Source organism: Tachysurus fulvidraco, chromosome 10 (genome assembly GCF_022655615.1).
Source record: "Tachysurus fulvidraco isolate hzauxx_2018 chromosome 10, HZAU_PFXX_2.0, whole genome shotgun sequence".
NCBI lineage: Eukaryota > Metazoa > Chordata > Actinopteri > Siluriformes > Bagridae > Tachysurus > Tachysurus fulvidraco.
The window spans coordinates 18,031,235-18,046,234 of NC_062527.1; the positions used below are offsets into that span (position 1 = coordinate 18,031,235).

General features: G+C 41.0%; 2 protein-coding genes across 6 annotated transcripts in view; one reads left to right on the plus strand and one right to left on the minus strand.

Annotated features, from left to right (window-relative positions):
- The window catches only part of LOC113654832 (sodium bicarbonate cotransporter 3-like), a 38,905-nt gene extending 30,752 nt beyond the window's left edge, over positions 1 to 8,153 (plus strand). For 2 of the 4 annotated variants that reach the window (XM_027165093.2, XM_047819826.1), the window contains exons 20-25: positions 1 to 86; positions 277 to 345; positions 1,523 to 1,696; positions 2,761 to 2,895; positions 3,712 to 3,830; positions 5,830 to 8,153. The exon at positions 1 to 86 is cut by the window's left edge and continues 166 nt beyond it. In XM_027165093.2, coding sequence (XP_027020894.2) covers positions 1 to 86; positions 277 to 345; positions 1,523 to 1,696; positions 2,761 to 2,895; positions 3,712 to 3,830; positions 5,830 to 5,914 — 668 coding nt within the window. In that variant the 3' untranslated portion in view covers positions 5,915 to 8,153. Of the gene's footprint in view, positions 94 to 276; positions 346 to 1,522; positions 1,697 to 2,760; positions 2,896 to 3,711; positions 3,831 to 4,784; positions 4,837 to 5,829 lie in introns of those variants that run through there. The other 2 variants (XM_047819825.1, XM_047819827.1) reach the window with 2 other exon arrangements.
- Positions 7,283 to 15,000, minus strand: part of LOC113654833 (homocysteine-responsive endoplasmic reticulum-resident ubiquitin-like domain member 2 protein) — a 14,985-nt gene continuing 7,267 nt past the window's right edge. The window contains exons 8-10 of one of the 2 annotated variants that reach the window (XR_007144165.1): positions 13,211 to 13,319; positions 11,733 to 12,057; positions 7,283 to 9,665 (exon numbers count right to left, since the gene is read on the minus strand). Coding sequence is in view for 1 of the 2 variants with exons in the window: in XM_047819832.1 (XP_047675788.1) it covers positions 11,860 to 12,057; positions 13,211 to 13,319 (307 nt within the window). In the remaining variant the exon portion in view is untranslated. Of the gene's footprint in view, positions 9,666 to 11,579; positions 12,058 to 13,210; positions 13,320 to 15,000 lie in introns of those variants that run through there. The other variant, XM_047819832.1, reaches the window with a different exon arrangement.

Genomic DNA, 15,000 nt, shown 5'->3' on the forward strand with positions numbered 1-15,000 from the left:
TCCTGGGCATCAGAGAGCAGCGGCTCACAGGCGTACTCATCTTCACCCTCATGGGCTGCTCTGTCTTCATGACCTCCATATTGAAGGTCAGAGGTTAGAAATATTTAGTCTGAGTCTGAGAAGTCTTAATACTTCAAAGTTAGAGATTTTTTAAAATACTAAAACACACACATTATCTGTATTAATTTAATGAATTGAATTGAAGTGTGTGTGTGTGTGTGTGTGTGTGTGTGTGTGTGTGTGTGTGTGTGTGTGTGTGTGTGTGTGTGTTTCCAGTTCATTCCCATGCCTGTGTTGTATGGAGTCTTTCTCTACATGGGTGTTTCCTCTCTAAAAGGCATCCAGGTAAAATCTTCACATGTAATAGGAAAAATTACTTAAAGTTGAAATTAGATTAGTTAAGTTTTAAATAGTTACAGGTGAAATAGTTTCTACATCCGAGAAGATTACATCATTTGAAATATACTATTGATCCTTAATGTTGTCCCTGTCATTTTCTTCATATTAGGCTTCATATTTATCCTGGTTCGAATATTAGCTCCGCCCCGTTACCCAGACATAACCGTGGGGCAGAAAGTGGGTGGGGTTTGTAGATATGTGGCATCTAAACATTCAAATACTTAATACATTTTGTTCATCCATACAGTAAATGTTGGATGACATGTTTGGATGAACAAATATGTTACTAGGTACTAGGTACTGTAACTTAGCTGAAGTTCCACAATATTAAATGTACTAGTAAACATCTATCTTTTTTTGACAATTGTAGATTTTTTTATTATTATGAATAAAATTGAGATAGTATAAGAGAAACAAAATGCATGTTGTTATTAGCTTTGGGGCAGCACCGGTAACTGCCACCGCAAACTCAAACTCATCCTAAACTCACTCAGAATCAACTCACCATAAACTCAACTCAAACTCATCTGAAATTCAACTCTTGCCAAACTCACTTAACTCCAAACTCACCTGACTTCAAGCTCATTCCACAATCACCCCAGACTTACCTCATTCCAAACTCACTCCAAACTCATCTCTTGCCAAAATCACCCCAAATTCACTCCAAACTCACTCCACACTCACCCCAGACTTGCCTCACTCCAAACTCACCTGAAGCTCACCTCACCCTAAACTCACCCCACTCCAAGCTGACTTCAAACTCACTCCAAACTCATCTCTTGCCAAACTCACCCCAAACTCAGCTGACTTCAAACTCACCCCAAACTCAGCTGACTTCAAACTCACCCCAAACTCAGCTGACTTCAAACTCACTCCACACTCACCCCAGACTTGCCCCACTCCAAACTCACCCCAAACTCACTTTACTTTGATCTCACCTCGCTCCAAACTCACCCCAAACTCATCTCAAACACACCCCAACCCACCTCACCTTATTTTTCCACACACCAAAGAATAACTTGCATTCTTGCTACTCCCATAATTACAGCAGTTGGACTTGTATCACTGAAGAACGTAATAATCACAAAATCAGCTTTCCCTCACTTTCTTTCATCTCTCTCAGTTCTTTGACAGGATAAAGCTGTTCTGTATGCCAGCGAAGCACCAGCCTGATCTGATCTACCTGAGGTACGTGCCGCTGTGGAAGGTTCACGTCTTCACGCTGGTGCAGCTCACGTGTCTGGTTCTGCTGTGGGTTATCAAAGCTACGGCAGCCCGCGTCGTCTTCCCCATGATGGTATCAGCGACTTTATTACACTCTTATTTAGCTTGCGCTGAACGTAAAAGATTAACAGCTATCTAGAGATTAAAATAGATTAACATCTAATGGATAACATCCGACAGCATGTCTCATTAGCATAAAGTAACGAACAATGCCAAGGCATAGTTTATTATTCTCTGATACTGGAACTGTATTGATGTGGTGTTATTTTATTTCATTCATTCATTCGTTCATTTTCTACCGCTTATCCGAACTACCTCGGGTCACGGGGAGCCTGTGCCTATCTCAGGCATCATCGGGCATCGAGGCAGGATACACCCTGGACAGAGTGCCAACCCAACACAGGGCACACACACACTCTCATTCACTCCTGACAATTTTTCAGAGATGCCAAATCAACCTACCATGCATGTCTTTGGACCGGGGGAGGAAACCGGAGTACCCGGAGGAAACCCCCGAGGCACGGGGAGAACATGCAAACTCCACACACACAAGACGGAGGCGGGAATCGAACCCCCGACCCTGGAGGTGTGAGGCGAATGTGCTAACCGCTAAGCCACCGTGCCTCCTGTGTTATTTTACTTAGCAGTAAATATTGTTTAAAGGTGAAGAAGTAGAAGAAGAAAAAGAAGAAGTCATTATAAGACCTTGTTTATGTATTGCTTTTGAAAAAAACAATTTCTAACCAATGTAAACTAGTTCATCATAAATAATTCATCAAGCTAATAACGGCGACCTGGGTCAGTGAAAAAGGTGTAAATGTTCATCACCAAGCTTATAATTTAATTAGAGGGGGAAAGAGAATGCTGAAGATTATCTAAGCCTGAAAAACTATTAATAATTTCCACTTATACATATTTTAAATATATTCCAACAAACCCAACCCCTGTAATTATGCCATGGGCCTCGAGCAGTCATCAGCCCGTAAAACACTGGTTTATTATACTTACTGTATATTATTACAGGAATATTACCTGCTCTTTAACCTTATCCATCTACACGAATACGTCCATCTCGTATCAAGACATGAGAAAAACGTATTGATGGAAGGTTTATTTAAAAGCTTGTCCGTGTTTCAGGTGCTGGCCTTAGTGTTTGTGCGAAAGCTGCTGGATATCTGCTTCACCAAGCGAGAGCTGAGCTGGCTCGATGACCTGATGCCCGAGAGTAAAAAGAAGACGGAAGATGACAAGAAGAACAAGAAAGCTAAGCAGGTACAGAGAAGTATTTATTTAATAATTAATTTGTCCATTCTCGGATCATCGTTCATGTAACTAACCGATATTAGCTCGAGATTGAAATGTTTGCTGTCTATTATGTTTTATGTTACTGGAATTGATGTTATTCTAAACGTGGCCTGGTCAAACAGAAGCAGCACGAATCCATGAACCCCAAGTCAGTAGTCCAGGCTGGTGGAGGCGTGGTGTAGTGTAGTGATGTAATGATGTGGGGAAACTTTTCTTGGCACACTTTGGGTCTATTAAAACAGTCAGTCACTTGATGTCAGTGTATTATTGGTGCATTGCTTCATGACTGAAGTCTTCATGATGTGACAATTCATGTGTTCAAAATCATGTGTTCATGATTCAGTGTTCTTCAGTGGCCTTTTCAGGCACCGCAATGGACCTGAACCCAGTCGAACTTTTTTGGGATGCGGTAGAGATTCAGGTCTGTAGGATTTGTGTAATGGAATGATGCAGTCGACATGGACCAGAATGTCAAAGAAATGTTTCCAACATCTTGTGGATTCCATGTCATGAAGCATCGGAGTATCCGAACCTCTATATTGTTCCTAATAAAGTGGATATTAGATCTATATTTGCCATAAATGGCTGGGTGAAATTGTGTCGTTTACTCATCACTGGTTTTTAAAGTAAAAAACAAACAAACAGAATTTATTTAAAGGCATATACCTGAAACTATCATATATTTGTTTTGGTAAAATATACCGATTTGGTGGTTTGTATGCTTTAGAGAATATTCTTCTGACTCATGACTTGGCATAAACCACATCCTTTTCTTATCTACAGGAATCTGAGATGATGATGGAGGACGAGGAAGAGGAAGAGGCAGAGCCAGGACTAGAATACATAGAAGGAAGAGGAAGAGGAAACGTGATGAAGATTCCACTGCAGGCTTTTTGTGAAAGGTGAGCGCCCCCTGCCTGAACACGTCATCCCTGCAAACTCATAAATACAGCAGAGAGCAAGAGCACCGCCAAGTGGTCATATACATGTATTACAAACACAATCTGGCAGGTTTATGCTCTAGCATTAAGTAAGTAAGTAAAAATAATATGCAAATAATAAATGCAAATGCAAATAAAAGACACATGGATATAAATTGAATATAAATGAACACATGTATATAAATTTATTTTACTTGCTAGTTTAGTTTAGTTTTTCGAGGTGAATCGTTTTCGGTGTGCCGAATCGACTCCAAAACTGACTCTTAGTTCGCAAAGTATGGAATCAGTGAGTCGACTCTTTTAAGGATTGCTTGATTTCGATGCGAGTCGAAAAGTTTGATTGAGACACATATATATAAAGAATACTAGGAAAATGAAACAAAGTGGTGTTTTTATCGGTGAGAAACAAGCCGATGGATTCCGATAGCCTCGCTTCTTGTAATATTGCACAATACACAGGCTTCATGCCATCAGTTGTGTTCTGATGGAAGGAAACGTTTGTTCCATAGACAAATCTTTCAGTTGTACTGAAAACCATCTGCATCTTACAAGCGGTTGTATGGGGTTTTAGCACAAAGCAACTGTTATACAAAGGTTAACAAGCTCGAATTCAATCGGGGATGTTATACTTCCACAAGGATTAGGATTGATTACAAATGAAAATCACATGAAAACACATGGAACGTTGTGTCCTGATGCCACCGGCGTCGTGATAGAGTTCACATACCTCGTTTAGTCTAAATGAAGCGACATGGTGGGTTCCAATGCTTTCTAACTTACATTTACATTTAAAGCCTTTGGCAGCTTTAGTTTTAAAGCTAATTGTAAGCTGGAGGCACCACAAAACTGCAAAAAAGCTTTCTCTTCTCATATGTGTGTGCATCTGTTCATTGGCTGTCCACTGCATTTACACAGGTCCTGCAGAACACCAGCTCTCTCCACTCACAGTACAGAAGATGAGTATGATGTAAGACGAGACAAAAGGAAAAAGAGAAGCAGTGACGGTTTTAACCCTAGATTAACATTCACATCTTTTTAAAAACAAATTTCACCTTCAATACAACTTTAATCTGCATGGATCAGGGTTACTGTGATGTTTATGGACTATAACCTTCAGTTGTATACACTCACAATCCCTTAACGTTAAGTATAAAACGTGCATGTGTTTTGTAAGCGGTTGAAGTGAACACCTTCAGAGTTTCGATGCTTATGAACAAGCACTTGGAGCTTCTTAGGGAGTTGAAATTTCATATGAGCTTTATATTCACCACCGCTGTGGAGTGGGACATGACAAAGACATTCAGTGATGAACACAGAAAAATAAGCATTAAAGGGGTTCATTACATAGAGAAGTGAAAAAAAAAAAAAATATATATATATATACACACACACACACATACATACTGATTTCAATCCTGAACGTTATTATTTTTTAAAAACAGAATCATACAACATTCAACTCAGGACACATTAGGTCTAAGTTGACCCTGGTGCTTGGACCCCAGCACCTGGGAGTTGATTAGTTTCCTGTGACAGCACGTCCTGAAAGGTTTGCTTCCTCTTCCACAACAGCAGCTCCTAATAGAAAACTTGTTTTTCTTTGTGATTTTCTTTTAAACCTATGGATACGCTGTTACTATGGAAACCAGAATGTATTTGAAGCACTGCGTAAAACATAAACCTGCGATACGAATCACAGAGGAAGCTTCCGACCTGTCAGATCTGCTGCTACGGTCTATATGCTGTCCTGACCAATCGGATTTGAGAATTCGGCTGTACTGGGCCGTGATCTAAAATGTTTGATGGATATTTAGAATCTGTAGGATATAAAGGAACATATCTATTGCGTTTGATAGATATATTCGAAAAGGTTGAATGCTAACATTGCATCGTACAGTACAATGGAACCACAGCGTTATAATGCATCATAACATACTGTCTGTTTTATTGTGTGTCACAGTCAGGAAAAGGTGGCATGTGCTAGGCTGAACATGGAACCAGTTCGGGATGGAAAGGACGACTCGAACGTAGAGACGGCGCTGTAGGGCGGTTTATTCCTTCAGTTTGGAGCCATGCCTTATCCACCGCTGGAGCAACGCAGCTCATGACCAGCAACTCAATCCAGGGGCTTGAGTCAGCGGCGCCCAATACTGGACTGGAAGACTAAGAGAACGCAGATGTGGAAGGATGAGAGAGAGAGAGAGAGAGAGAGAGAGAGAGAGAGAGAGAGGGTGCAGGAACACACTCACCTGACTCTGACTGCACAGAAAATACTGTAATGACTCCTTTATTCATCCTTTATTCACACACAGGAGACACTTTGTCATTTTAATTAGTATATTTTATGTCCATTTACGATATTTGACATTTTCTCCAAGTAGGTGCAGTCTGACAGCAGGCTTTCATGCCTTTAATCACTGCCATAATGAGCAGACCCACGTACAGCCCCACGTACAAAAGCTTATCGGCAAAATCGATCAGATTAAAAAACAAATTATCGATAGATTTAAGCGTTAGTTACATTATTTAATCTTAACCTACTCAACGATGTAGACGATGTCGTCAGGGAGTCACCATCCTGCTTTTGGTTCACATCAAACTTCAGGGAGTCAAGTCTAAAAAAAAAAAAAAGGAGTCGATTCCCTGATTCCAGGCATTGAAAACCAGGAGTCAAATCCGAGACGATTCCACATACCGTAAATGATTCACCTCAAACAAATAGAGCAAGCATTATGAATGAAACGTCGTGATGATGTGTGTGATAGCGTGACAGTGACTGAACAAAGCTAGACTACAGGAATTGAAATACAGATTAGTCTCAGTAATTGAATGTTGGTCCATTTTTTTTACACTGATGTTAAAAAAAAAGAAACGTTAAAATAAAATAAAAAAAAATAATGGTATGTTACGGTAGATCGAACCGAGTGGTCGAACCAAGTGCTGGATAATATTGTCATGCAGATCATCTGATGAATGTCAGTAATATTATTTTGCAGTGAGTCAAGTATTTAATTAAGCCATGTTAATAGCTTTATAGTAGTATTAGCTGATTCAAATGCTGGAAAGAAAGATTTATTTTTTTTTATTTTGTACATGTTTATATCCCAAATGACTAATTGAAAAATCTTAATTAATTAATTGGGGGGGGGGGGGGGGGACTAAAACCAACAGATTATTAAAACAAACTTTAGCAGCCTGAATTTTCCCACCATCACAATATAGAAGAAAAAATACCCCCCAAAAACAGAAGCACAACTGTACTTTATTCCCTATTTATAGCCATCCTATAAAAAATCCTTTAAATAAATCAAAGAAATATTTTTATTTATTGTACATCATATTGTGTGTGTATATAAAATAATATATATTTAAAAAAAAAAGTAGATGATTCTAGATGATTCACCATCAAGCAATAGCATTACAAAATGCATTTATTTAACAATTCTTTAAATAAATACATTTTTGAGCAAGTTCTCACCAGTTAACTAAAACGATTCATATTTAAATCAAGTTCCGTGTGAAGCATGAAGGAGCCACAGGAAGGAGGTGCTCAGAAGTATCTGACTGATTTGTTTAGATTTGCCGCTATTTCAAGTGAGACGTCCTTTAAAGGTTCCGGGTTACTATTCAGGATTTAATGGTGTGCCTTGGAGATGTGCTGAGGCTTAGAGGAAACAGAGAAGGCCAGCAATATGACACAGTAATAATCTTCCCCGGGTTATACATAGTATATAGTGTAGTGTTACTCCAAAGATTATGTAGAAGTAATAACCATGTGTGTTCTTCAGGGTTTGTCATGTCTCAAAAAGCCATGCAACATTATCAGTGAATTGTAGTGTGTGTGTGTGTGTACTGTGTGTGTGTGAGTGTCACATAATACCACGTTCTTTCCCGTATACTCGTTCCTTCAGTGTGCACACGTGTTTTACCATCGTGTCCTTAAAGATTGTGTGTTTGTTACTGTAAACCACATCATACACTAGTGTGTAGCATCACACACACACACACACACACACACCGGTAATGCAGCCTGGTGAGTACAGAAGAAAATGTGTGTTGTACTACAAGTATCTGTGCAATAATACAGTTAAAAATAAAAAAATAAAAGAAAGAAAGAAAAAAGTAGAACTGTATTTTGTATAGTCTGGTTTTTATTTGTCACACACAGGTGATGAATTTTGATTGAAAAATCATTAACTCTTTGTTTTTGTGTAGAATTCACAAAGATTTTTGAAATTTAATTTTGGTTAAAATTGTCATAATAAATATCGTACAATCGATCGATACACCGAGTCTGATGACGTGTCATTTTTGTAGGTGGGAAAAAAAAAATCTTTCGGAAATTTTCACAAATCAAATGGATGCACGATGAAGAGCTTGAATATGAAATGTGTCCAGGAAGGAAAGGAGACGTGTTTTTGCATCATACGCTTGAACCTGCTTTATAACACGCTATTACGCTTGTTAGGGTCGTGTGAAATCCTGCGTCTCAAACATGTCGTCTTCAGCCCAAAAGTTCTATTGTGCTAGAAATGAAGCCATAAAAAAGTACAAAGTATTGGAACATTTCATACAGGACAACACCGTTGTTGTTAAAAAAACTGATAGCGATGGCAAATAGGTGTCCATACGAGACTTCTTTGACCTGACAGGTAACACAGACAGCCACTCTTTACAACCGAGCAGAAAACCATACAACACGGACTAGAAAAGAGAAAGGCCGCATTCCTGTCAGACATTTAAGCAAAAAAACATAAATAAATCAAAAATAAAATTACTGAAAAAACTTAGAGACCACGTTTTGTTTCATCTTCAACAACTGAGCCTGAACCTGCTGTAGCCCAGATGTTCCAGTTGTGCTGCCACACGATTGGCCGACCGAATAAATAAACACGAATGTTAATTATTAACACTGTTGTTTTAAATCCATCGTTTTTGTTCACACTTGAAGTACTTGAGAATAAAATGAGCACTCCAATCCGGTTTCAACCGGAAAGCTGTGTCCATGTTACAGTTGGGACCTTTTATCACGGAGCCTTCACACTGAACACATCTTGTACATGGAGGAATTTTTGGTTCATGAATAATCAAGAGCTTGTGTCTTGAAATAGGAAGCTCAACATTTTGGGAAGTCAAGTGAAAAGCGAACACACTCTAGTTTCATCTGTTAGTCCATGTCCGTCATCTGCTAGTCCATGTCAATGTCCAGGTCTGTCTCCTGCTATGTCCAGGTTCGTCTCCCCTTAGTTTAGGTTAGTCTCCCGCTATGTCCAGGTTCGTCTCCCCTTAGTTTAGGTTTGTCTCCCGCTATGTCCAGGTTCGTCTCCCCTTAGTTTAGGTTAGTCTCCTGCTATGTCCAGGTTCGTCTCCCCTTAGTTTAGGTTAGTCTCCCGCTATGTCCAGGTTCGTCTCCCCTTAGTTTAGGTTAGTCTCCCACTATGTCCAGGTTCGTCTCCCCTTAGTTTAGGTTAGTCTCCCGCTATGTCCAGGTTCGTCTCCCCTTAGTTTAGGTTAGTCTCCTGCTATGTCCAGGTCCGTCTCCTGATACGTCCAGGTCTGTCAACTGCAAGTCCATGTCAATGTCCAGGTCTGTCTCCTGCTAGTCCAGGTCCGGGCCCATCTCCTGCTTGTCCAGGTCCCACAACTGCTAGTCCAGGTTTGTCTCCCCTTAGTTTAGGATCGTCTCCTGCTTGTCCAGGTCCGTCTCCTGCTTGTCCAGGTCCGTCTCCTGCTAGTTCAAGTTCCTCAACTACTAGTCCAGGTCCACTATATTTGAGTTATACATTTTCTTTGGAACTGAGAGCAGATCACACACACACACACACACACCCACAAATAAATGTCAGCCTCTTGCGTAGCTTTAATACCATGAGGGTTTGAAACGGGGAGTAAAACACACGCACATTCTACAGCAAAAATGACGTGACTTGGTTCACGTCCCTAAATGAATGAAACAATACTGACAAATCCACACGTTAAAAGCTTTTTGCTCTTTATGTTAATGCTTCATTATTAAAACAAACTCTTTTAAAGACTCTTTTATGCAATTTATTCCTTAAACTAACCAAACTACACCTCAGGTTCATGCAATTATCCAATCAGCAGACAGAAAAACAAGCATAAGATCATGCAGACGGGTTTGAGTGGACAGGAAAGCTACGGTAACTCAAATCAACACTACATGAGAAGACAAGCAGGAAAACATCTTGTGCCACATCAGTGTCCCACTGCTATCAGTGTCCCACTGATCCCACTGCTATCGGTGTCCCACTGCTATCGGTGTCCCACTGCTATCAGTGTCCCACTGAACCCACTGCTATCGGTGTCCCACTGCTATCAGTGTCCCACTGAACCCACTGCTATCGGTGTCCCACTCCTATCGGTGTCCCACTCCTATCGGTGTCCCACTCCTATCGGTGTCCCACTGCTCTCAGCCAACAGGTACAGATTCACTGAAACTGGTCAGCTGATGAAAGGAAAAACATCAGGATGAGGAACAGATCAGGGTTTGCATAAAAAAGCTGTCATGTGGACAGGGAAGCGCAGCACGGTACTGAACCCACGACTAGCTGTAGGAGCCGATGGGAGTTCGGTTGCACTGGAACTACACCAGGATTCCCATTAACGTGAATGTGACTCGTACTCGGGTCTACAGGAAGTAAAGTAACCTGCGTGTGCAGTCATAGCTCAAGCAGTTAAGGCTCTGGGTTAAAGGATCAGGGTTTAAACCCCAGCACTGCCAAGCTGCCACTGTTGGGCTGCTGTATCATGGCTGACCCTGCAGTCTGACCCCAACCTCCAACAACGTTGGGATACGTGACAAAAGAATTTCACTGTTCTGTAATAAAGGCTTTTATACCACAGTACACACTGGGTGTTATGCGCTGATGACATCATCACTCCTACTGAGTGACAGGAGAACGTCACAGGAAACAGAAGAGCTCAGAAGCCTTACTGTGTATAATACACCAGAATGGAAATAATAATAAAAATAACGGAGACAATATAGTTGTCCAACATGCACGTTCTGTGATGAGGGCAGACCGATGCAAACGTATCGGGGTTTGATAGAACGGATCACGCTCGGATTCGGGCGGTAAACGTGTTGGGTGTGAAAACCACCCGAGTGACATGCTGCATGGTGTAGTGCCTTGTTCTGCTGAGACGTGACTCTCTGATCGCATGAATCAGCAGGTTCCTATTAAAATGGCCAGTGGAAAGGAAATGCACCACAAGCAAGGAAAGTGGCAAACCATGGGGCATTTTTGGCTTTCAGATACACGGATGTATGTGGGCCAAATGATCCTTGTATTAAATGATTATTATTATTATTATCATCATTATAATTTAATGACATATCTATTAAGTCATTATGTGCCTTTTTTCTCCCCCAACTCTTAAAGTTTAACACGAATTACACAGAACCATGTTGCATAATCATTAAATGCCTTCTTAATGTTCTGGCGCATCGAGGACCGGAGTGCCGACTTCCTCTGCAACCTTGTTTTCAGCTGAGTGTGAAAAGCCTTTGGAAGAACAGAGACAATGATGGTACAAGAACAAGTAGGCCAGGGATTAAAAAAAAAAATAAAAAAATCTGAAAAATGCTGAAAAATACTGACAGCAGATTGTATAAAGTGCACAGAGGCTGCTGTCCGTTTCTAACGTCCCTCTTTGTGGATTCCTTATTACAAGAAACATGGAGAAGGATTAGAAAATGCAATTTTAATGAGTCTGTGGTTTCGGCCACTTCTCATGATGCTGAGGATCAGTCTTTAAAGAAATGCTAAGGGAAGGAAGGAAGCGTGTGTGTGTGTGTGTGTGTGTGTGTGTGTGTGTAAACCGTTGGTTTACGACACTCACAGCTTCCCGTCAGAAAGGTTTGATGCGGTTTGTCCGAACGTGCTCGTCTTTGCTCGTGTCCTGCTCGGTTCTGCAGGGTTGTTGAAGTGATGGAGGGATTTTTAGTGATCGAGGGTGAAGCTCGACGTCAGTTCACCACGTTGGGAACGGCTTCGGGAATCAGAGAGGCAAAGAAGGTGGTGACGAAAGACCAAGCGGAGGAGAGGAACCCCATGTTCACCCATCCTTCGTTGTCTTCGTCATTGTCGTCGTCGTAATCGTCGTCGTCGTCATCGGGTCCTTCTCGCTGCTCCTCCTCGTCCTCGCCTTCATCTGCCAGCTGGTCCTGAGAGAGAGAGAGAGAGATAAAGACAGAGAAACCATGGCAACAATATTTTATTTCACTTATTATAACTTATTAATAATAACATCACTTATTAGCAGCTAAGACTGCTGTGGCGCTCACACCAACCGGGACAGATAAGAACTAACAGGGACAGAAAAATGGACAAAGCTACCGAACACTTAAATAGACATTTTCATTTTAAAAAAAGGTTCCTCTCAAGGTTTCTTCCTCATGTCCTCTCAGGGAGTTTGTCCTTGTAGTCTTGGCCTCCGGCTTGCTCATTAGAGATCGGGATCGACATACAGTATCATAAATTTTCAATTCATATTTTTGAAATTGATTTTAAACTTTAATTGTTTACATTCATTTATTTATTTTTATCCTTATTTTTTTCCTTCTTCTTATATATACAGTATATATTTATTTTTTTCTCTCTCTTCTGTTTCTACACTTCTGTAAAGCTGCTTTGAGACAATGGGAAATTGTTAAGAGCGCTATACAAATAAATTTAATTGAAAATTGAACTGAAATAGCTTTGATTTATATTTCTGTTGATTACATTAAAGTTGAGACATTTGAAGTGCTACTATGTAAAGGGAATACTTATTTGTTAGAATGTTTGCAAACCAAATGTTACTGAACTTGTTATAGTAGTTTGTGTATAATGATGCGATTAATCGCGAATGAAAAGTGTGAATCATTGCCCAGCGCTACATAAAACACTGCCAAGAAACTGTCATTTAATGTGCTTCTTTCAACATCCCCCTGTTTCCTGTTCTCCTCCGTCTATTCCTTTTTCAGTCTTTTCTGCTCACGTCTACAGGAGTGCCTTTAAAAGTAAAAAAAAAATGTAGTAATAAACTGTGTACTGTTCTTCAAAGTGGTGTGTGATGGCTTTTTAAAATATTAAAAAGAATTTGATTAAAAGAATTAATAATAATAATAAAAAAAAAGACTGCTGACTGATTTTTCTTCGACAAGACTGCAACGACCTTGAGCTAGTTAGTGTGACTTGAGTGTGTGACAGGGAAATGTTCCTTTTAAAATAGCCATATTAAACATTTTTGGGATCACACAATAATACACGCTCAATAACACACACGATGATACACACGCCGGTGCATCAGTAAGGGTAGATGGTTAAAATAAGCACCGTGTTGTTGTGATTGTCTGCGATTGGCTCATCCTGATTGTGATTGGCCGGTTCAGCGAGGTCCTGCAGCTCGTTATCCAGGTTAAAGGGTAACCAACCTGCCTGATGCCTGGAAATACACACACACGCACACACACACGCGCACACACACACACGCACACACACACGCGCACACACACACGCGCACACACACACGCACACACACACGCGCACACACACACGCGCACACACACACGCGCACACACACACGCGCACACACACACGCGCACACACACACGCGCACACACACGCGCACACACACACGCGCACACACACACGCGCACACACACACGCACACACACACACGCACACACACACGCACGCACACACGCACGCACACACGCACGCACACACGCACGCACACACGCACGCACACACACACGCACACACACGCACAAAATCAGTGAACAATATAATGCTACATGTTCTCTTGTTTGTTATTACACATTACATTACTCACAACACTGAGGACATGAACACAGTTGTCTGTGGTTCTGTCGTTTCTACCAGACTGTATAATGTTCATTTAAACAGAAGTTCAGCCATTATCAGATATTATCTGCTACACAACCGCACAGACCATCAGATACCAGGATTCTTTTTAGTTATGCCCTAGTGACACAAATGCTGTTCCTTTATTTCTTTTCTTCTGGAAAACAATCCTCATATGAAATATAAATACATTTAATAGATGATATTTGAGCAAACCAGCATGTGAGCACAACCTCTGTACTAACGCTGTACTAACTGTGTACTGTGAGCACAACCTCTGTACTAACGCTGTACTAACTGTGTACTGTGAGCACAACCTCTGTACTAACGCTGTACTAACTGTGTACTGTGAGCACAACCTCTGTACTAACGCTGTACTAACTGTGTACTGTGAGCACAACCTCTGTACTAATGCTGTACTAACTGTGTACTGTGAGCACAACCTCTGTACTAACGCTGTACTAACTGTGTACTGTGAGCACAACCTCTGTACTAATGCTGTACTAACTGTGTACTGTGAGCACAACCTCTGTACTAATGCTGTACTAACTGTGTACTGTGAGCACAACCTCTGTACTAATGCTGTACTAACGCTGTACTAACTGTGTACTGTGAGCACAACCTCTGTACTAACGCTGTACTAACTGTGTACTGTGAGCACAACCTCTGTACTAATGCTGTACTAATGCTGTACTAACTGTGTACTGTGAGCACAACCTCTGTACTAATGCTGTACAAACGCTGTACTAACTGTGTACTGTGAGCACAACCTCTGTACTAACGCTGTACTAACTGTGTACTGTGAGCACAACCTCTGTACTAATGCTGTACTAACTGTGTACTGTGAGCACAACCTCTGTACTAATGCTGTACAAACGCTGTACTAACTGTGTACTGTGAGCACAACCTCTGTACTAATGCTGTACTAACGCTGTACTAACTGTGTACTGTGAGCACAACCTCTGTAACGCTGTACTAACACTAGAATTAAGTTAAACTCAACCACTGTCTATAGATCTGAGTGACTGAGTTCATCTGTAAGATCTTCTACAGATAGTCTAACCAATATAACCATCTCCCTCCTCTGTACATGTCCAAACCATCTCAATCTAATCTCTCTGTCCTTGTCCCCAAAACCTTAGCTGTCCCTCTGATGTGCTCTTCTCTAATCCTGTCCATCCTCGTCACTCCTAAAGACAACCTCAACATCCTCATCTCTGCTACCTCCATCTCTGCCTCATGTCTTTTCCTCACTGCTA